The 23,314-nt window shown below is 39.9% G+C and overlaps 1 protein-coding gene across 5 annotated transcripts in view; it reads right to left on the bottom strand.

Annotated features, from left to right (window-relative positions):
- Positions 1 to 23,314, bottom strand: part of LOC120519015 (Fc receptor-like protein 5) — a 179,476-nt gene that overhangs the window by 30,423 nt on the left and 125,739 nt on the right. For 4 of the 5 annotated variants that reach the window (XM_039742091.1, XM_039742093.1, XM_039742095.1 and 1 more), the window contains 2 exons: positions 21,153 to 21,416; positions 13,467 to 13,730 (listed from right to left, as the gene is read on the bottom strand). In XM_039742091.1, coding sequence (XP_039598025.1) covers positions 13,467 to 13,730; positions 21,153 to 21,416 — 528 coding nt within the window. Of the gene's footprint in view, positions 1 to 2,038; positions 2,885 to 13,466; positions 13,731 to 21,152; positions 21,417 to 23,314 lie in introns of those variants that run through there. The other variant, XM_039742094.1, reaches the window with a different exon arrangement.

Below are 23,314 nucleotides of genomic sequence, written 5' to 3'. Positions count from 1 at the left end.
GTGCGAACGCTATCTTCCACGTTCTTCCGCTCCATAAATCCCGGTCAGTGTGAAAAGTAACGCACGTGCACGTGCCTGCTGTCCCGCCCCAACTCCTCCCAGAATTACGCCTCATTGAAAATGAAAATCAATATAAATAGCCCTTATGCTTAGCCTTCTGTGAAAAGGCAATGGCAAAAGAAAGAGAGAAAACAGAAGAATTTCAGCGAATACCAAGTGGAGGCAAGGAAAAACGTACTATTTGTTGGTTTAAACAGTTGTATAAACAACATAAGGTAGTTAATCGAGTGACATAGCGTGTCGGAGAAACTCGAAAGCTCACGTTCACGAAGTCGCACAGTGCCTAAAATAAAAAAGAAATTGTCAGATATTAAAGTCGCCGTAAAAAGGCGAGTCGTAGCCCACCGTCTGAGTGTCATATGAAAGCTTATTAGGGTACAGAGAAAAAAAAGGCACACAGTGGGGAAAAAGCATGAAATGTCAACTTTCTATGTGCTCTATGTGTGTGAATCACTACGTGCTTCCGGGCTTTCTCTTCCTCCGACAGGACACAGAATCCATTACATTCGTGATATTACAGCTCTCTGAATAATTAAAATACTGAGATGTATACGTGATATAATTTTCATGATGATAGGAGTTAAAGCATGTTATTAAACATGGGAACACAGTGGCGCAGTGATTGTTCATGTCTCACACAAGATGCTTGCTGCGCCATGTGCGATCATCGATGAAATACTTTATTGTAGCAGTACTGTCTCTTTCAAACGTACTAACCTCCAATTCCTGTCGTTACTTTTCTTTCTCCAAATACCCAATCACCACACAATCAGCTCTGTAATAGACGTTAAGCCATCTGTAAGCTTAGAACGCAGATTCTTCAAAACTTTTAAAGAACATCGAAATATCTTCATAGTATGTTTTTAATTATTCTATCCATCTATCCTTCCAGTATTGCATCAGCACCAGCAAGAATACAGTGCAAGGCAGGAACAATCCGTGAACGGAGCGCCAGGGGCTCACTAGCACTGCGGTACCGTGTAGTTAAAGTTAAAGTTTTATCTGTATAATATAATAAACATATTTTGCTGCATTTCATCTTAAAAATTATATTGTCATCATATGTAAATATGCGCTTTATAAAGTGGCTCAGGCTGTGCAACATTGTAACTGTATTGCAAGTTTACAGTGAGGTAATTGTACTTATAAGTACAAACAGTTCTAAAAGGAGCACTTGATGGACTGATTGAGTGCGTTTAGAGTTTCTGGGATGAAACTGTTTCTGAACTGAGAGGTCCGTACAGGAAAGGCTCTGCAGCATTTGTCATATGAGAGCAGTTCAATAGACAGCTTGGCTGAGGCATCATGTGCTTGATGCTGTGTACCGATAATTCTATTTCAGATCAGCTGCTGTACAGCTGTGATTCACACTCAGATACAGTGGGATAAATACTCCGAGTGGTGCAGTGAGAGTAATATGGAAAAAGATGATCCGATGTGGCAACCCCTAACGGAAGCAGCTGAAAGAAGAAGAAGAAGGTGCAGTGAGAGTAACAACGCTAAAGCAGTTATGGTATTTAGAATAGTTTCACCATTCCGTGGACCATTATATTGTTACAGGTTAATTACAATCAGATGTATTAAATTAATAAACAACATGCGGTTAATTTCTGTGTATTTATAAAGCCGCATCAAGGATGTGGATCTAAAAAAGAAAGGATAACCACACAGGAACAGTAGCACTGCTTTGACACTGGGTGCCGGCAGTCTGCAAAACTGAGCAGAGAACTTGCGTATGACAGGGTATGAGCTACCGCGGAAATGTGCTTGGCTTTACACCAAGTTTAGGTTTTATACATCGTGATTTGAACGTGGAAACGTTCTTACGCAACATTTTATACATGAGGCCCCAGATAACTGTGAAAATGCTTATCATTTTTTATTTAAGCAGTTAATAAAATGAAATATAATAACATTTGAATACACAATAAGTGCTGTTTATAAGAGGAATAAAATATGTCTTCCTTCCTAGCTATCAACTAATAATATACAATCTTAATCTCACAATTCAGTATACATAATAAAAAGTTGTAAAATCTTTGATCACTGTCATTGACATTATGCTCTCCTGTTTTAAAAGTGGAATTAATTTAACTCAACAACCCTTTTTAAAATTTTTGTCAACTTTTTTTCCCAATTCACTCTAAAAGGAAACTCTGGCTACAACCTTTTGGGCAGTTCAATGATGTGCTTAGCAATTACCATTATAAATAACTCTTAATAAGAAACACTTTTTTTTGCTGTTATCCTAAAACTGTTACATACTGTATACTAGACATTTTCTCTTTATGATTATATTGCCCTGTTTCTTATCTTAATATTTCTAGTGACATTCAGCAAAACATTTTAACCCTAATACTTAGAAATGTTTATTAAGCTTGCCTATTTGTTGTACTATGATATATACTACGAATTAAACATTCTGTAGTTGCATAATAAAAGCCAAGTAGGGAAGGGATGTTTTAATAGGGGGGCTTTTCTTTTTATACACTATTGCAGTTTATGCAATTTCTTAAGCCACCCTCTAGGCAATTATTTAATCCTTTCACTCAAGCTGTAGTTATTCTTGCACCTGCGTAATTATTGATCTTTTTATTTGTTGTTCCACTTTTTATTACTCTTTCTCTAATTTGTACACAATATCAATTCACTTCTAACTGATTCCAGTTCTTATGCCAACTTTTTTGCTGGTGGATCAAGGTGGCTTTTCTTCTTCAACAAAATAATACAAATCGTGCATGTAAAGGTGTGCAGTTTCCAAAGCAGAGTACAGTGCCATTTATTGGAGTGATGTGGAAATGCAGAAAGGTTTTTGCTGTGTATTCTGTGCTGTAGAAACAAAAAAATATTTGATGAGTTAAAGAAGTGAAGTTGAAGATTGACCAAGAAAAATGTTACTACTCACTTTAATATAACTGAGCAGATTAAAGAAGTACCTCACACAGGATCAATAAAGGAAACATAAAAGTGCTCTAAAGTCAAATAAGGCATCAAGAAGTCTCAGTACTCTTTAAAATGAACAAAGGATGACAACAACAAGACAGTCAAGTGAGTAGAACTGAAACTGGGTGCCATAAACTCAACATTGAGCATGTTGTTCTGGAGAGGCTTTTTGATGGAAAGATTGCAAACCTTTTAGCATTTCATGGAGAACTGAACAAACACAATGTAGAACAGACATCTGCAATCATGCACTAATTGTGGTTTTATTTACATTCCCTTTAAATTTAAGACCTTAATTGGGTTTAGATTAGTGACCAGTCAAAAAACTACAATATTGCTTCTTATTAGAAATTCTGGAGTTAACTTACTTTTCTGTTTTGTATCATAGTCTTATTACATGACTCGACTTAATTTCAGCTTCAACTCATAGATGGATGACCAGACATTGTGCTTTAAAACTTTCTGGTATGGAGCAAAAATTATTTCTGGTTAATCATTTATTTGTGTTGTTTCAAATTGAAATTCCTAAAGGCTATGGCCAGCCCTGCATTATAGCAATGGTCAAACTGCATGGAGAAGCTGGTGATGTCATCAGTGGGTGACACCCAAAGTCACGGTTAATGAATTGTTCCTCTCTGTTTCTCCTCCTCACTCAAAGAGGCTGGCAGTTTCACTGTGGCCTATGAATCAGTACGCTGAAACGTATCTATTAAAGCAGTAGGGAAACTTCCTTGTCCTCAACCGAACAAGCAAGCTTTTGACTTCTACACTGCAGCTGAGAGGGTACCATATTACAAACCAGAAGAATTAAATACATTTCTGTAAAGGATGTTAAACAATACAGAAAAAATAAGGTCAAGCATGTGCGGAACCTGACAGAACCCCCTACATGTAACATGTGTTTTCTGAACACATCCCACAGACAAAGACAATGAAAATTTCTGAACAGAGCAGCAGCAGAATGTAAATCCCTAGCAAGTTCTTGAGAATGTTCTTCAGGACCATATCTCTGCTGAATAACCAAATACTGAAAATGAGATCCAGTCTGGAAAGAATTTAATATTTAATAGAGTACTAGTAAATAATGATTTTAATCTGGAAATGTGTGAGTGTTTGGACTTAAAAAAAAAAACTTAAAACCTAATTTGTATGCCAATGCAAACGTCTTTGTTATTTGTGTTGTTTTGGTTGCCTTTCTCATGCGGCTGCTGCAACATTAATAATAATAATAATAATAATAATAATAATAATAATAATAATAATAATAATAATACTTTTTTTATATAGCGCCTTTCCCATGCTCAAGGCACTTCACAGAGTTTAAGAAAGAACAGCAGGGTATGCAGTATATAGCATTGTACAAACCAAATAAATAAATAAAGAAGATTAAGACAGTAAATTCAGAGAAAAACCTAACAGACAACATAATTGGTGGTCTAGCACACACATACAGGTTACATGAGCATCTTGACAGAGAGGTAAACTTAGAGAAGGGTAATAATGTCAGGTAGAGCTAAAAGCCTTCCTGAACAGATGAGTTTTGAGTTGTTTTTTAAAAGAATTCATGAAGTCAGCTAGTTAATTTCGGTAGTTCATTTCAGAGTCTCGGCACTATACAGCTGAAGGCCCTGTTACCCATGGAGTATAGATTAGTGTGGGGCACAACAGGATTACCAGAATCAGAAGACCTTAGTGGGCGGACAGGCACATAGTGATGGAGAAGGTCTATGATGTAATTTGGTGCATGGTCTTTTAAGGCTTTGTAGGTTATTATTAGGATTTTATATTCAATTCTCTAAGACACAGGGAGCCAGTGAAGGTAAAGCAGGATGGGTGTTATGTGCTCACTGCTGCTGGTTCGAGTAAGGACTCTTACAGCCGAGTTTTGAATAAGCTGGAGCTGTGATATAAGATTAGAAGGGGCTCCTGCCAGCTACGACTTACAATAATCGATGCGGGATGTGATAAAAGCATGGTCAGCATTAGAAAAGGAGAGGAAGGAGCGAACACGTGATATGTTACGGAGGTGAAAGTAAGAAAATTTCTTAATGTAATTTATGTGGGCGGAATAAGAAAGGGAGGAATCAAAAATGACAGCAAGATTCTTTGCAGAAGAGGCAGGTCTGATGAGATCACCACCAAAATGGACTCGGAAGGAGCTCATTTTATTAAGTTGCACTTTAGTCCCAATTTGCAGGAGTTCAGTTTTGTTGCAATTTAAATTTAAAGAGTTCTGCTCCATCCAGGTTTAAATTTCACTGAGGCAAGTTGTGAAGTAGTTCTGGTAGATAACAATTAATAGATTTTGAACAACTGTATTTTCCAAGAGGGCAGCGTGGTGGCACAGTGGTAGCACTGCTGCTTCGCTGTAAAGAGACCAAGGTTCACAGCCTTGACCCTTTCTGTGTGGAGTTTGCACATCTCCCCATCTCTGCGTGGGTTTCCTTTGGGTGCTCCAGTATCCAAACACAGTCAGGTTAGGTATTTTGGCGATCCTAAATTGGTCCTAGTGTGTGGTTGGTGTGAGTGTGTGTGTGCCCTGCGATGGACTGCTGCCCTATCCAGGGTTTGTTCCTGCCTTGCAACCTATGTTAGCTGGGATAGGCTCCAACAGACCCCCACAACCTCGTTCAGGACTAAAGAAAAAATGTTAGCTACAGAAAAAAATCAGGAAACACATTATTTGGTCTTAGTGATGTCCATGTTTAAAAAGGGAAACAGGTCATGACCTTATGAAAGAACCTCTAGAAGAGCTAGAAGAATTGAACTCAATAAAATAGTTTGCCATTCCCCGTTATTTCAAATTACAAAAAAATCTGTTTGTTTTATTTATATCCCCATGTCAATAAGAAATAAAAGAAACAGAATGACTAAAAAATTAAGCTTTTTCTGTCTGCCAAACATTTAGCCACTTAAAGGTATTTAAATATGCTTTAAACATTTTTTAAGTTATAAAAGAATATTTAGCACCCTCTAACTCAAGGTAGACAAAGTTAGTGACAGGTCAAATTGTCAAATAACAGCTCATGCAGTGTGCCATATATAAAATCTAATACGGTAATCTAACTGTTCTAACACATGTGTAAATGACAAGATTTAAAATGGTTGCTCCACAAAATAGTTTCATTATAAATTTTTTTTTTTAATTAAAAGCTATTAAGAGCAGTCCTCAAACATCACAGTGTCATTGTTTAAATCATAAACATAAAACTGCTTGCTTCGGCCATACTGTTAATATCAACTTAAAATCTGGTTGTCACAATAACTAATTATTCACAAAGTGTTTTTTATCTGTTTGTAGTTCTTTATTCTTGTGTTTAGTAATTTTTAGTTATGTAAAGACCTGCTCACAACTGTATGAGCTACCAAATAATGTTGCCCTGCACACAGGACGTTTATAAAGCCTTGTATACAAATCCTGAGTAATGTACAGTCTGTAGAAAACTGGAAAATAAACTTTATTAAATGTATTCTGAGGTCACAATTGCAGTGGAGGGTAGTTACTTTCAGCAGCAAGGCTGGCATATTGTCCACATTGGTAAAAGGAGATGAATAAACTGCAAAATCTATCTTGCTGCTCCAAATTTACAAGGATGATGGCAACCTGAGTTGCATATCAGTAAAAATGTCCTTAACATTGGAAAAATGAGCAGGTTTTACTTGTTACAATTAACTCAGTTGATTGCAAACTTAGAAGAATGGAGAAAAAGATAAATGAGAAGCATTGTACCAAAACTGAAATGAGATCAACTGGATAGCTATTAACTGGCTTCTCCTCCTAACATGATGATAAAGCATCTAAAAACTGCCAGAAGGAACATCCCAGCTGCTGCTGGTAGGCTATTTTACACATTGTCTTATCAAACAGACAAGTTGAAGCACAGGAATAATCAAATTTTGATCAACAAAGGCAAGCAAGCAGCTAAAACATACATGCTTTAGTGCTACACATTATTCCTCTTTGTGTGGTAAAACTGTTTTTTTGGATGACTCTGCATGGCAGCTTATTACATTCACAACACACAGTTGTAGCATCATCTTGTTAAGAACACAATGGCCAGAATATTATAGATTTCCTTGAGAAGCTTGGAGGCCACTTGTATTCATGTGGCTCAGCCACTTGGATGTGGCCCACATGCCATAATTTGCCCACCCTTATATAACCAGTGTATCCATTCCTGATAATATCCTTTTTGTTCCACGGAGATCATATTCTGAATAAATAAATAACATGAGTGAATCTTACCAGTATCTAAAACAGCAATGTACAACATTGAATCACAGTGGATTTTATTTTAATTTTTCACAGAGATTAACATAAAAAGAGACCAATGCACCCAGACCTATGGTTGGAATTGGAGCCTTATTTATCTGTTATCCTGTTTATCTATTACTCTAGTATTTATCTGTGAATGGCAGTCAATTTTTTGTGTTTTATAATTACAATTAATTTAGACCACTTTGCAGAGATCTGTTTTGACTTTGACATTAAAAATCTTCTTCTGTTACATTTATATAGCAGTTTTCTAATCTACTCAGAGCACTTTACATAGATAGTGTGGAGCCACTTCCACCTGAAAGATGTAATGACAGCTATTTTGTGCCAGTATATTCACCACACAAGCCGTTGGTTAGTGTCAGAAAATGAAATAGACACTGATTTAATGTAGTATAATAATAAAATGTGAAAACTTCTGCAGGAGCAATACTTTTTATAGGTCTGTAAATAATTATTTTAAATGATCAAAGGCTGTCTAAATCTCAATTATTCAATAAAAAGATTTACCGGACTTATTAGTAAGTGTAATAATTGACAACACAATAAGGTGAAATTCTTGATTAATCAATTAATAATACTCGATTAAGTAATTAATTAATAGTGCTTTGCAAAGCATATACAATTCTCTGCTTAATTCACAGACAGTGGCCTGTTTAAAACTGATTCCATCCTGGCAAGGTCCATACACAAATCATTGCTTCAAAATATTACCAATCGTGTATATCTATATTAATAAAAGGCAAAGCCCTCACTGACTGACTGACTGACTGACTCATCACTGATGTGTAATTTGTATTTATTTTAATTATCATGTGTACCTACAGTTATTTTGCTTTTTTATCTAATGTAGATTTTTAAAATATACTTTATTCTATTATTATTATTTTTTTCTATAAATGTATTAATTGTGTTGTTTTACTGGTATAATCTGTTTTTCATTAAATAAATATACAGGATCTGTGTTTATTTAATTCTTCCTATTGATATTATTAATGTAGATGTTGCACTAAGCTAAAATAATAGTAAAACAATTTATCATGCCAGGACTTGGGAGAAGGTTAGTTGGAGGGCCCCATGGAAATGCTTGTATTATGACAAAATGGATGAATTCTAAAAAGAATTAAGTAAAGCATTTAACCAGAAAGACAAATATGATATTCATTTTGCTTTTTAATGAAGTACCACATGAAAGGGTAGTGCTTAAACTACAAGAAAGTGGAATTCAATGCATTTTGTGCAAATGGGTTTGAAATTAACTTAAAGACACAGATTAGCTGATCATGGTGTAAACAACATTTTTTAAAAATTAGATACATTTAAAGTATTCAAAATAATGAATTCAGTAAGTTTAATGGTTGCCTATTCTTTATTTAAAATGAATTCTTCAACAAGAATACGTGGGGCACATATGTAATCTGTTTAAGGACAAATTTCATCAAAACAATTCTAATGTTCTTTTTCTTACTAGAACACAATTCAAATTAATGTAGTGGAAACTCATGAACTCAGTACACTCATGAACCTACAGTATTTCACACCTAAAGAAAGGCATGGCAATTTAACTGGAATAGAAATCATGGAAAAGCTAAAAAAATAGTCTGCAAATGTCTGACAAAATTTGAAATCAAGAAATTTGCTGGATATATTGTCACGCACGCGCGAATAGGAGACCGCAGACGGACCTTAAACCGCTTCGAAAGACGTTCGCCGGCAGGGAGTGGCGGGGTACTAACCTTTCTCCTTTGTCTTCCAGGAAAAGAGACGCTCCGCCATCATAGCCTTCCCGCAGTACGTCCACTTCCGCCCTTCCTCCGCCATCTTTCCTGGCGTCAGCAATCCCATCCTCCCTCACGGTTCCTTCCCAGCATTCCTCCACTTCCGGCTCCTCCCCTATAAAATGGCCGCCGATGCCTCAGAACGGCGTTGCGCATATGAACTGTTTTTGTTTATATTTTGACCAGTTTTTGAGTTATTGTGGATTGTCTACAATATACGGGGCCGGAAAACCCCAAACCTTTATGCTGTTTGTTGCTACATCTTTTTCAGTGGCGTAGTCGGCAGGATTTCAGCCTGAGAGAGATGACTGAAGGGCAAGACCTCAATACAGTGCTGCAGGGAATGAATGCCCAGATCCTGGCCCTGCAGCAGGCGCAAGCCGCTACCACCCGCGAGTTGGAGGAAACAAAGGCCAGGTTGGCAGAAGCCCGAAGGGTAAGACCCGATCCGCCTCGTCCAACCCCTCCGCCTCTGGTACCCATGACATCACATGGAAGGGGCAGGTATCCAATTTGACGGTCGCGGTGTTGCCCGAACCCCCCATCCAGTAATTTTGGGACAAGACTGGTCGCACAGGTAAAGCGGTAAGACGAACACCGCTCCCGGGGCCTCACTGGGTCTGGTTATGAGGGAGCGAGGCACCCTTCCCGCGGTCTCCACACCATGCTCTGGGGCAAGCCATAATGACGCAGGCACATCGGGGGATGTTTCTCAGGCGACGGACCCTGACCCGGAAATATCCACCGGAGAAGGGACGAGCCAGGGAACACTTCCACCAACCTGCTCACAAGACCCCCTGAGCAATTTAGACCATCAATTTCGGTCCACGCCTGCCTCATTTAAAAGGGAGCAGTGGAATGACGATTCCCTGCGGTTTGCCCGGAATGCGATTGTTCTTCCAGGCAGCTCACAAGCTGACGGTTCCATGCCACGCGAGCCCTTCTTTGTGCTGGAGAAGGATCTGTTGTTTCGGGTGGCAACCCACGAGAGTGAGGTGTGGAAACTGTTGCTAGTGCCGCGTACCTTCCGGCGGGAGGTATGCGAACTAGCTCACGCTCACCTCCTAGGCGCCCACCTCGGGGCCGAGAAAACATTGGAGAGAATCAAGCTCCGCTTTTACTGGCTCGGGATCAACGAGGAGGTCCGGCGCTTCTGTCAATCCTGTCTGGAATGTCAGATTCGCCAGATTCCTAGGAGGGGCCACGCTCCTCTCGTCCCAATACCCCTGATAGAAATCCCGTTTGACAGAATAGGGTGGACTTAGTAGGACCCCTGGAACCCTCCAACCGCGGCCATAAGTACATATTGGTCATGGTAGATTACGCAACCCGATACCCAGAGGCGGTTCCCCTGCGCTCCGCTAACACCAAAAATATCGCACGGGAGTTAGTCAACTTATTTTCTAGAGTGGGTATCCCCAAAGAAGTCCTCACGGACTAGGGTACTCCCTTCACCTCAGATACGTTCAGGGAGGTTGCCAGATTACTGCGAATAAAGCACCTGAAGACGTCTGTCTACCACCACCAGACAGACGGGTTGGTGGAGCGTTTTAACCAGACGCTTAAACAGATGCTCCGCAAGGTAGTCAACGCCGATGGCAGGAATTGGGACCAGCTCCTACCGCTTGTGCTTTTTGCCTACCGGGAGGTGCCCCAGGCCTCTGCGGGCTTCTCCCCTTTTGAATTATTGTACAGGCAACAACCCCCGGGGCTTTTAGACATACTAAAAGAGGGCTGGGAGGCTGAGGCCCTTCCCTCCTCCAATATATTGGAGTATGTGGCACAACTGCGCGACAGGCTCGCTAAAATCCAGCCACTCCTAAAAGACCAGGTGACTCGTGCGCAGGCAGCGCAGGCCTGGTGTTACAACCGCAACTCCATCCTCCGGGAGTTCCGCCCGGGGGATCGAGTCATGGTGCTCGTTCCTACCTGTCATTCCAAGTTGCTAGCTCACTGGCAAGGGCCATACAAGGTTAAGGAAAGAAAGGGGCTCGTCGACTATTTAGTGAAACAACCTAATCGTCGACCGAGCGAGAGGATCTACCATGTCAATTTATTAAAACCTTGGAAGGACAGGGAGGAGTCTCCCGACACTCGTAGATCCCTCTCCCTATTCTCCAGTACGTCTGCCCTTAACCTCGGTGACGAGCTGACACCCTTACAGCGGCGAGAGATAACCCAGGCTATCCAAGCCATCCCCGAAGTAGTGAGCGAGTCACCGGGCCGGACCTCGCTGATTGCGCACAACATAGTAACGGACCCCGGAGTAATCGTCCGGGAGAGGCCCTATAGACTCCCGGAGGCAACAAAGTGAACTGGAGGTGCAACGGATGTTGGATATGGACATTATTGAGGAAAGCCATAGCCCTTGGTCCAGTCCTATCGTCCTCGTTTCCAAGCCGGACGGCTCCTGGAGGTTCTGTAATGACTTTAGACGTCTGAACCAGGCCTCCAAGTTTGACGCCTACCCGATACCCCGCATTGACGACCTACTCGAGCGGCTGGGTGCGACTCGATACTTGACTACTCTTGATATGACGGAAGGGTATTGGCAAATTCCCTTAACGGCATCTGCAAAAGAAAAAACGGCCTTTAGCACCCCTAGTGGACATTGGCAATACAAGGTCCTCTCATTTGGGCTGCACGGGGCCCCAGCGACCTTTCAACGTCTGGTGGATAGAGTGCTGAAGCCCCACCAGTCCTATAGTGCCGCCTACCTGGATGACGTCGTCATCTACTCCGGCACCTGGAAAGAGCATCTATTGCAGGTCTCGGCTGTCCTCGCGACACTGGCTAAAGCCGGCCTCCGCGTTAACCCTCGTAAGTGTTTTTTTGGCTTAAAGGAGGCCAAGTATTTAGGCTACCTTGTGGGACGAGGACAGGTGAGACCCCAATGTTCTAAAGTTAAAGACATCCTGGAATGACCCCGTCCGAATACCAAGAGACAGGTGCAGGCTTTCTTGGGGCTGGCGGGGTACTACCGCCGGTTTGTACCCCGTTTCTCCGAAAGGGCAGCACCCTTGACGAATTTAACAAAGAAGAGCGCTCCCCTGCATGTGGTATGGAACGACAAGGCGGAACACGCATTCAGTGACCTGAAAAAGGCCCTAACATCGACACCTGTATTAAGGACCCCTGATTTTGGGCTGCCTTTTATCCTCCAGACCGACGCTTCGGACACAGGCCTGGGTGCCGTGTTGAGCCAAAACGTCGACGGTGTCGAGCACCCCGTGATGTACCTGAGCCGGAAACTGCTGGACCGAGAGACCCGGTACGTGGCAGTGGAGAGGGAAGCCCTGGCTATTAAGTGGGCGGTGACTTATCTCCGGTACTACCTGTTGGGTCGCGAATTCACTCTGGTGACTGATCACGCTGCGCTTCAGTGGATGTCCCTCCACAGAGAGTCGAATCCGCAGGTCACCAGGTGGTTTCTGGATTTACAGCCCTATAAGTTCACAGTCACTTATCGCCACGGCGGCCTTCAGGCCAATGCCGATGCCCTCTCTCGCATCCACGACCTCTCGGTTAGGTCCGCCCGACCTGACGGTCTTGGGCTAAGGGGGGGTCGTGTCACGCACACGCGAATAGGAGACCGCGGACGGACCTTAAACCACTTCGAAAGACGTTCGCCGGCAGGGAGTGGCGGGGTACTAACCTTTCTCCTTTGTCTTCCAGGAAAAGAGACGCTTCGCCATCATAGCCTTCCCGCAGTACGTCCACTTCCGCCCTTCCTCCGCCATCTTTCCTGACGTCAGCAATCCCATCCTCCCTCACAGTTCCTTCCCAGCATTCCTCCACTTCCGGCTCCTCCCCTATAAAATGGCCGCCGATGCCTCAGAACGGCGTCGCGCATATGAACTGTTTTTGTTTATATTTTGACCAGTTTTTGAGTTATTGTGGATTGTCTACAAATATACGGGGCCGGAAAACCCCAAACCTTTATGCTGTTTGTTGCTACATCTTTTACAATATATAAAAGGTGTTAATCAGTCAGATAAGATACACAGTTCAACATGGTGTTTTTCAGTACAGCAAGGACAAAAGACACATATAATAATAAAAAACTGAGGTAACAATTCTAAAGTTTATGAAAGAAAAGGTTAGTTATCAGGAGCCAATTGTACATAAATAATGAAGAAGCCTTTTACACAGAATCAATGAAAATCTTCACAATGGAAGCTGTTGCTCTGGCTAGGGTGTCGTCATTACACAGAGGAGAGAAGAACCACAGAACATTCAGGATTAGCCAGAGTACCTGTGGCAGTTTGTGTAAAGGCATTCATTTTGTGAGAGTCAGACCTTAAAGTGTTGGGTACAGTTCTGTAGTCTACAGTATATGTATGTATGATATTAATTTTTAAAAATAAAATAAACAGGAATTAAAACATCTGCTTTGGTAAATCTCATACCTGATACTTGTAACTGAACATCATTACTGTATTTTGAGTAAATCCCTCCTTTTCCAGCTCGACACTTATAAACACCACTGTGTGAGACATTCACAGGGCTGATGGTAAAGGTGCTTTCCACATCTGATTTATAAGGCTTTCCACATCCGTTCCGGCATAACTCATATTTCCACCCAGCAGGATCTCCATCAACCTGACAGTAAAGAATGACCTGGTCCCCTTCAAAGATCAGTTTTAAATTTAAAGTAAGTTTGGCTGTCCTCTCTGAAAATGAAAAGATGATGAGATGTAAGCACAGGAATCAATTAAAGAAGAACATAGACTGGAAAAAATATTTCTCTGCCCCCTCCTCCATCTAATCTTATTAGAACTATAAAGGTTAGGCATTGCTTAAGTATACAGTATGTAACCATCCCAAAGTAAATCCACTCACTCTATGAGATTAATGATAAGAACTTTATTCTTGACTGATAAGAGCCAATGTGGATAAATGTTTGAATATAAATGTTTCTTTTCCTAGTGCATTTCACTCAGCTTGATGAAGCAGAATAGGAATGAATGACAGACAGATGAAGTTGTATTTAGCTATGCATAATTATGCTATTATAGCAGAAAAAAGAAATCTGGCTAAACAACAAAGATGGTGATGAGTATAACATAGCGGGATGCACATTTTTTAGGAAGGATAGATAGAACAGAACAGAGTGGTTGCTGTTTATGTCAAACAGAATATAAATACATCTCTTCTTCAGTTGGATGATGAGCCACATCTTAGGGAGGACCTCTCTATTTATTTGGAAAGCGTTAAGGAAAGCAACCTTATTTTAGGAGTGTGCTGTAGACCCCCGAATGCAGACAGTAATTTCAATGCACATCTTTTAAATCATGCTAAAAAGTCAGGTTTACAGATAGATATTGTAGTCAAGGCAGACTTTAACTACCTGACCACCATCTACTCAAAGCACCGTGATGTTCCAACAGTGATGGATTAAAAACCAGAAGTCTGCATGACCATCATCATCAAGAGCGTTCATGAGAACCCTAAATACAAAGAGGACTATTTCATTTATGTTAGATAGAATGCCCAGAGGGGACTGGGTGGTCTCGTAGCCTGGAACCTCTGCAAATTTTATTTTTTTCTCCAGCCGTCTGGAGTTTTTTTTTCTGTCCTCCCTGGCCATCGGACCTTACTCTTTTTCTATGTTAACTAATGTTGTCTTATTTTAATTTCTTATTTTGTCTTTTATTTTTCTTCATTATGTAAAGCACTTTGAGCTACTTTATTGTATGAAAATGTGCTATATAAATGTTGTTGTTGTTGTTGAATATTAACTGAGCTAACTTTGCAAATAGCAGAGAAGAACAGTTTTTAGACGTAATTAGCAAACTGTTTTTTAAAACAGTATTTTAAAACACCAATACTGGGGAAGCCTGTCTAGATTTACTATTTTGTAATAATCAGGGTAGAATTCAGGGTGTAGTGGTGATTGAGCCACTAGGGTCAAGTGATCATAATACACAGCTCAAAAATAATAAGGGGACACTTAATCATCACTGTCTAATAGCAAGTCAGATTAGCTTCTGTGATATCAGTCTGTCTAGTTATGAAGCATAAGGGATTGTGAATTAACTTCACCTGCTTTAGTGCAAATGACAGTGACAACAGGGGCACCGGAGAGGTAACAGCAAGACAACCCCCAAAAAGTGAATGCTTTTGCATGTGGTGGCCTCAGACAATTGCTCTCTCCTTATCCTTCCTGATGGATTCTTCTCTAGTTTTGCGTTTTGCTAGTGTCCTTGTCACTACTGGTAACATGAGGTGGTACCTGTAGCTGATTCAGGTTGCACAGGTAGTCCAGTTCCTCTAGGATGGCACTTTCATATTTGCTGTCACAAGAAGGTTTACTGTGTCTCCCAGCACACTCTCAAAAGCATGAAGGAGACATGAAATGCGCTGTTACCTGAGAGAGCTGGACAGGCCGTAGAAGGGTGTCAACCCAGCAGCATAACCAGTATCTCCTCATTTCTGCGAGGAGTAAAAGAAGGAGCACTGCCAGAACCTTACTAAATGACCTCCAGCTGGCTACTGGTGTGGCATGAGGGCCCAATGTCCTCTAGTGGGAGCTATGCTCACAGCTCATTACTGTACAGCTCAATTGACATTTGCCAGAGAATACCATAATTGGCAGCTCCACCATTGGTGCCCTGTTCTCTTCACAGATGAATGCAGGTTCATACTGAGCACATGTGACAGACGTGAAAGAGTCTGGAGATGCTGTGGTGAACATTATGCAGTCTGCATCATCAACCAGCACGACCAGTATGGCATTGGGCCAGTGATGTTCTGGGGAGGCATATCCTTAGAGGGTCACACAGACCTCCATGTGCTAGACTATGTTACCCTAACTGTTGTTTGGTACCAGGATGAAATCCTTAGAGCCATTGTCAGACCTTACGCTTGTGCATTGGGCCCTGGGTTCCTCCTGGTGCAGGAAAATGTCCAGCCACATGGGGCCAGTGTGTGTAGGCAGTTCCTGGATGCCGAAGGCATTGATGCCATTGACTGGCCCGCAAGTTCACCAGACCTGAATCCAATTTAGAACCTTTGGGACATTATGTATCAGTGCATCTGACTCTGCAAATAAGCACCACAGACTGTCCAGTAGCTCACTAATGCCCTGATCCAGGTCTGGGAGAAGAAACCCTAGGACACCATCTGCCATCTCATCAGGCTTCATGCCCAGACATTGGGAGTGCATACAGGCATGTGGAAACCATACTCACTACTGAGTCACAATGTGACTTGCCATGATGAAATTTGAGCAAGTTGGATCTTAAATTCTTAAGAAAGTTAGGGAGTATATATATATAAATCCTTGATGCATATTTTTAGGAAGTCAATGTGCACTGGGGAAATTCAGAAGGATATGAAAATGGCAAATATTATCTCTTTATACAAAAGGCAGATTCAAGGAACTATACGCCAGTAAGCTTAAAGCGTGTCACAGATAAATTAATTGAAGGAATTATTAAGGAAAAAACTGAGCAACACATTACAAGAGCAGGAGTTTTATTTAACCATAAATGAGAGTTCAGAAAAGGGAGCTCATGTTTTACTAACATTTTATGGAAGCAACAAAAAGTATACAATCAAAGTGTTTTATATGATGATGTTTTAGAGCTATGAACAATAATGGTGTCTTTTGGGTTGACCTGAAGTTGAGGCATCTTGTTATTTTCCTAGACATGGGTTCAAATATGCATTATATTTTTCAAGTTTTCCTGCAGTCTTTTTCATCTGCTGCCCCACCACATCTTGCACATGCTACTTCTGTGCTGTTTTTATGGTTCTTGTTTCTGTCCTCCTGGCCATTGGACCTTATTTTATTCTTTGTTATTTAATATTGCCTAATCTTATTTTTAGTTTTATATTTTCATTTTTTATAAACTTTTCTTTCTTCATCTTGTAAAGCATCATTTGTATTAAAATGTACTATTTAATTAAATGTTGTTGTTTTATGGACATTCCCAACACCAAGAACGCCCCAATGTTATTTCTTTGCTGACACTTTCACTCTGTTCTCCAAATTTATTATAAAACAGTTGACTTCAACAGACCTTCCAAACCTCAGACATAACGATACCGGCATCAGTCCCAGGTTCAAATAAGACTTTTATTGTATAAAAGTACCTTTCATGGGTTTTCTTTCAAAATCAAACTCAAAGTTGCAGTTTAAATCTCTTTATTTTTCTTCTAGTCCTCCTGTACTTCTCTCCAGCAAGTATTGTCCACCCCCTCCAAGCTCTGACGCCCCCGGGCATGATGGAGCAGTCTTTTTCAACCCAAACCCAGGAGTACATCTGGTGCAACAAGATTACCACCTGGAAGCGATTTCTGGTTAGGCGGAACCTATCCATGACAGGGGAGTCTTCCCACAGTGCCTTCCTCTAGTAGAACTCGAAGACCCGAACAGGGCTACCCAACAAAACTACAACTTCCACGCAGCTCTGTGGGTGTCCAAATGGGAAATCTGCCAGAGAGGTACTGCCAAACAGCATTCTGAGGGAACAAATGTCACCAGGAGGCAGTCTCCATTTGCCCTTCTGTTATAATGGCCACCTAACCAGCAAAAGTACCACTAACTAACCCATACAGAATGCCTGTCCACCATTATCCTATGTTTATAAACACCTCCTGGCCAAGTAAGAAACCATCCATTCCAGCCGGAACAACAATTTGTTTTAAAATTCCAGATTTTATTACAGCTGGATATATTTTCTAAGAAATCCAGAAAATGCATCCCACCTAATTGATAATTTTATATGCTCCAGTATCTTCTAACTAGCCCAATTTAGTAGTAAACTCAACCATCTGTCAACCCTGCCCAGCCCCACTATAATGAAAAAGTTATTGACTACATCAATAAGCCTATGTAGATATTTGTGGGGCACTCTGCTTAAGTCACCTTAAAATATTGTAACAACACAGATAGAAAATATATATTGTACCATATTATAGTATTGTAATTGTACTTGTAGCTGCATTTGTCCAAAATTTGCAAGGTTCTGCAACTTTAGCTTACTTCATAGAACAATTCAGACAACACTGCGATGCATGTTCAAATAATTCCACAGTGCAAGTATCTTTGTTTTAAAAGTTTTAGTAAAATTCAAAGCAAAATAGTTCACACAAAAATTAAGAAAATAGCTAAGAGCATTCTATTACATACTAACTTACGGAGCATAAAAGATTATACCATAATCTGAGTACCTACTGTATGTGAAACATTTTCTATTGAAATTAGCACTTATGTGAATTTCACATTACATTTCGAAGATTGACACTTATAGCACAAGTATCATAGTAACAGTAAACATAGCCACAACCATGACAAACTTGTATAAAACTATAACAGTTGGAAATTTCAAAATAGTGTTGTGGCAAAGTCAGCAAATACAACAACAAAATTTAAATGCATTAAAATAAAAAGCAAACAGTAAAATGCACAAACCTGCAGAAAAGGTACAAAAAACAAAAAAACAATATTGTTTAAAAAAAAACTAATGACAAGTACCATCACCATTGTACTCACCAGTACACTCAACTGTCAAAAACTGGAGTATGTGAGTGTGTCCAGTAACTCCTCTAAAATGACAGCCCCAGTATCTCTGACACTTACATACCCACCCTACAAAGTAAAGCTGCACTATAAAGTCAACATGTGACAGAAATACACAGATTTCCGCTGATTCCTTAGCATCAGGGATACCTTTAAGTTTTCTATAGGAAGGGACAAATTAGAACTATACCCTGACTCTGAGCTGACAGAGAAAAACACACTGCTCAGGTATTGATATTAGAATGAAATTGTGCTTTTGAAATGTCCTGGAGGACATAAATTCTGCCTTTGCTGTAGCCAAATCTGAAGACAGAGATTTTGAAAGTTACAGTAATACTTTATGAGACACTTTTTGTTTTTGTTTTCCATTCCATTATTTGCCCTTATTTATTTCTTTTGTAAATATTATGATGTGCAATTTGTATTTATTTTATTATCATGTGTTCCTACATTTATTTTGCTATTATATCTAATGTAAATTTTTAAAATATACTTTATTCTATTTTTTTTCTATTAATGTATTCATTGTGTTTCTTTACTTGTATAAGATTTATGTTTATTTAATTCTTCCTATTGATATTATTAATGTAGATGTTGCACTAAGCTAAAATAATGGTAAATCATTTGATCATGCCAGGACTTGAGAGGTTAGTTGAAGGGCCCCATGAAAATGTTTGTATTATGAAAAAATGGATGAATTCTAAAAAGAAGTAAGCAAAGCATTTAACCAGAAAGACAAATATGATATTCATTTTGCTTTTTAATAAAGTACCACATGAAAGGGTAATACTTAAACTAAAAGGAAGTGGAATTCAATGCACTTTGTGCAAATGGGTTTGAAATTAACTTAAAGACCAAGATTAGCTGATCATGGTGTAAACAACGTTTTTTAAAAATTAGATACATTTAAAGTGTTCAAAATAATGAATTGAAGAAGTTTAATGGTTGTCTATTTTTTCTTTAAAATGAATTCTTCAACAAGAATACAGGGGCACATATGTAATCTGTTTAAGCACAAATTTAATCAAAACAATTCTAATGTTTTTTTTTTTATAGAACATTTCTATTCAATTTCTATTCATTCTTAATTCAAATTAATGTAATGGAAAAAATCAGCACATTCCCCAACCTACAGTATTTCACTCCTAAAGAAAGGCATGGAAATTTAACTGGACTAGAAATCATGGAAAAGCTAAACAAAATAGTCTGCAAATGTCTAACAAAATTTGAAATCAAGAAATTTGCTGGATATACATAAAAGGTGTTGATCAGTCAGATAAGATACACAGTTCAACATGGTCTTTTTCAGTGCAGTAAGGACAAAAGACATACAGTATAATAATAAAAACTGAGGTAACAATACTAAAGTTTATGAAAGAAAAGGTTAGTTATCAGGAGCTAATTGCACATAAATAATGAATAAGCCTTTGACACAGAATCAATGAAAATCTTCACAATGGGAGATGCTGCTCTGTCTAGGGTGTCACCATTCAACAGAGGAGAGAAGAACCACAGCCAGAGCGCCTGTGGCAGTTTGTGTAAAGGCAAACATTTTGTGAGAGTCAGACCTTACAGTGTTGGGTACAGTTCTGTAGTCTATATGTACAGTTAGGTCCATAAATATTTGGACAGTGACAACTTTTTTCTAATTTTGGTTCTGTACATTACCACAATGAATTTTAAATGAAACAACTCAGATGCAGTTGAAGTGCAGACTTGCAGCTTTAATTCAGTGGGTTGAACAAAAAGATTGCATAAAAAGCTCAGCCACTGAGTTTTAATGGCTTACTCATTCTGATCACAGCTATCGTCCTCCTCTCTGTCACATTCTTGGTTATATTTTGTATCCTCCCCATCAGAAATACAAATATGAAAAAGTTTGGGAACCCCTTTCATCCTGCATAATAATTTACTCTACTTTCAACAAAAAAGATAACAGTGGTATGTCTTTCATTTCCTAGGAACATCTGACTACTGGGGTGTTTTCCAAACAAAGATTTTTAGTGAAGCAGTATTTAGTTGTATGAAATTAAATCAAATGTGAAAAACTGGCTGTGCAAAAATGTGGGTACCCTTGTAATTTTGCTGATTTGAATGCATGTCACTGCTCAATGCTGATTACTTGCAACGCCAAATTGGTGGGTTTAGCTTGTTAAGCCTTGAACTTCATAGACAGGTGTGTCCAATCATGAGTGGTAAAAGGTATTTAAGGTGGTCAATTGCTGGTTGTGCTTCCCTTTGATTCTGAAGAGTGACAGCATGGGATCCTCAAAGCAACTTTCAAAAGATTTGAAAACAAAGACTGTTCAGTCTCCTGGTTTAGGGGAAGGCTACAAAAAGCTATCTCAGAGGTTTAAACTGTCAGTTTCAACTGTAAGGAATGGAATCAGGAAATGGAAGGCCACAGGCACAGTTGCTGTTAAACCCAGCAGGTCTGGCAGGCCAAGAGAAATACAGGATTTTAATGCTTTAGTTGCCTCACATTTTTATGCAATCTTTTTGTATGATATTAATTTTTAAAAATAAAAAACAAGAATAAAAACATCTGTTATGGTAAATCTCTTACCTGATACTTGTAACTGAACATCATTACTGTATTTTGAGTAAAGCCCTTCTTTTCCAGCTCGACACTTATAAACACCACTGTGTAAAACATTCACAGGGCTGATGATAAAGTTGCTTTTCATGTCTGATTTATAAGGCTGTTCACTTCCGTTCCACCAAAACTCATATTTCCACCCAGCAGGATCTCCATCAACCTGACAGTAAAGAATGACCTGGTCCCCTTCAAAGATCTGCTTTGAATTTAAAGCAAGTTTGGCTGTCCTCTCTGAAAATGAAAAGATGATGAGATGTAAGCACAGGAATCAATGAAAGAAGAACATAGATGGAAAAAATATTTCTCTGCCTCCTTGTCCTCCTACATCTAACCTTATTGGGACTACAAAATTTAGGCATGGCTTAAGCATATGTAATCATCCCACAGTAAATCCCCTCACCCCATGAGATAAGAACTTTATTCTTGACTGATAAGAGCCAAAGTGGATAAATGTTTGAATCTAAATGTTTCTTCTCCTGATGGATTTCACTCTTCTTGATGAAGCAGAATAGGAATGACTGACAGACTGTTCAAACACTGTGAACATTGTATAAACTGGGGCATTGCAGGAAGTTTAGGACAGGCCAAGTTTAGAATTCTATACGAAGTCTGTCTAGATTTAGTATTTTGTAATAATCAGGATAGAATTCAGGGTGTAGTGATGATTGAGCCACTAGGGTCAAGTGACCGTAATACTCAGCTCAAAAATAATAACGGGACACTTAATCATCACTGTCTAATAGCAAGTCAGTTTAGCTTCAGGGATATCATTCTGTCTAGTTATGAAGCATAAGGGATTGTGAATTAACTTCACCTGCTTTGGTGCAAATGACAGTGATATCAGGTGCACTGGACAGGAAACAGCAAGACAACCCCCATAAAGTGAATGGTTTTACATGTGGTGGCCTCAGACAATTGCTCTCTCCTTGCCCGATGTCCTCTAGTGGGACCTGTGCTCACAGCTCTTCACTGTGCAGCTCAATGGACATTTGCCAGAGAATACAATAATTGGCAGCTTCACCATTGGTGCCCCGTTCTGGAGATGCCGTGGTGAATATTATGCAGCCTGCAACATCATCCAGCATGACCAGTTTGGCGTTGGGTCAGTGATGGTCTGGGGAGGCATATCCATGTGCTAGGCTATGGTACCCTGACTGCTGTTAGGTACACGGATGAAATCCTCAGAACCACTGTCAGACATTTCACTGGTGCATTGGGCCTTGGGTTCCTCCTGGAGCAGGAAAATGTCCAGCCTCGTGTGGCCAAAGTGTGTAGGCAGTTCCTGGTTAACGAAGTCATTGATGCCATTGACTGGCCTGTATGTTCACCAGACCTGAATCCAATTGAGAACCTCTGGGACGTTATGTATCAGTGCATCTGACGCCGCAAATAAGCACCACAGACTGTCCAGTAGCTCACTAATGCCCTGATCCAGGTCTGGGATTAGATCCCCTAGGACACCATCTGCTATCTCATCCGGTTGCATGCCCAGTCATTGGGAGTGCATACAGCCTTGTGTGGACCATACACACTACTGAGTCACAATGTCACTAGCCGTAATGAAATTCACGCAAGTTGGATCTTAAATTCTTAAACAGGTTAGTGAGTACATATATAAATGCTTGATGCATATTTTTGGGAGATCACTGTGCACAGCGGAAATCCAGAAGGACTGGAAAATGGCAAATATTATCCCATTATATAAAAGTGATGATCAGGCAGATTCAAGCAACTATAGTCCAGTAAGCTTAAAGTATGTCACAGGTAAATTAATGGACGGAATTATTAGGGAAAAACTGAGCAACACATGGCAAGAGCAGAAGTTTTACTGAACCGTCAGTGAGAGTTCAGAAAAGGGTGGTCATGTTTTACTGACATGCTGGAATTCTATGGAAGCAACAAAAGTATATGATCAAAGTGGTGCATATCATCTTATTTATACCTGACTTTCCGAAAGCATTTGAAAAAAGTCCCACATGAGAAGTTGGGCACCAATCAAAAAGAAGTCGGAGTTCAGAGTGTACTGTGTAGTTGGGTGCAAAACTGGCTAAAACACAACAAGCAGAGGGTTATAGTGGGAGAAAGCTTATTAGAACTGGGTGATGTTAGGAGTGATGTCCCTTGGGAGT

The sequence above is a fragment of the Polypterus senegalus genome, chromosome 18, assembly GCF_016835505.1.
Source record: "Polypterus senegalus isolate Bchr_013 chromosome 18, ASM1683550v1, whole genome shotgun sequence".
NCBI lineage: Eukaryota > Metazoa > Chordata > Cladistia > Polypteriformes > Polypteridae > Polypterus > Polypterus senegalus.
This window is presented reverse-complemented; position numbering and strand designations above follow the sequence as displayed.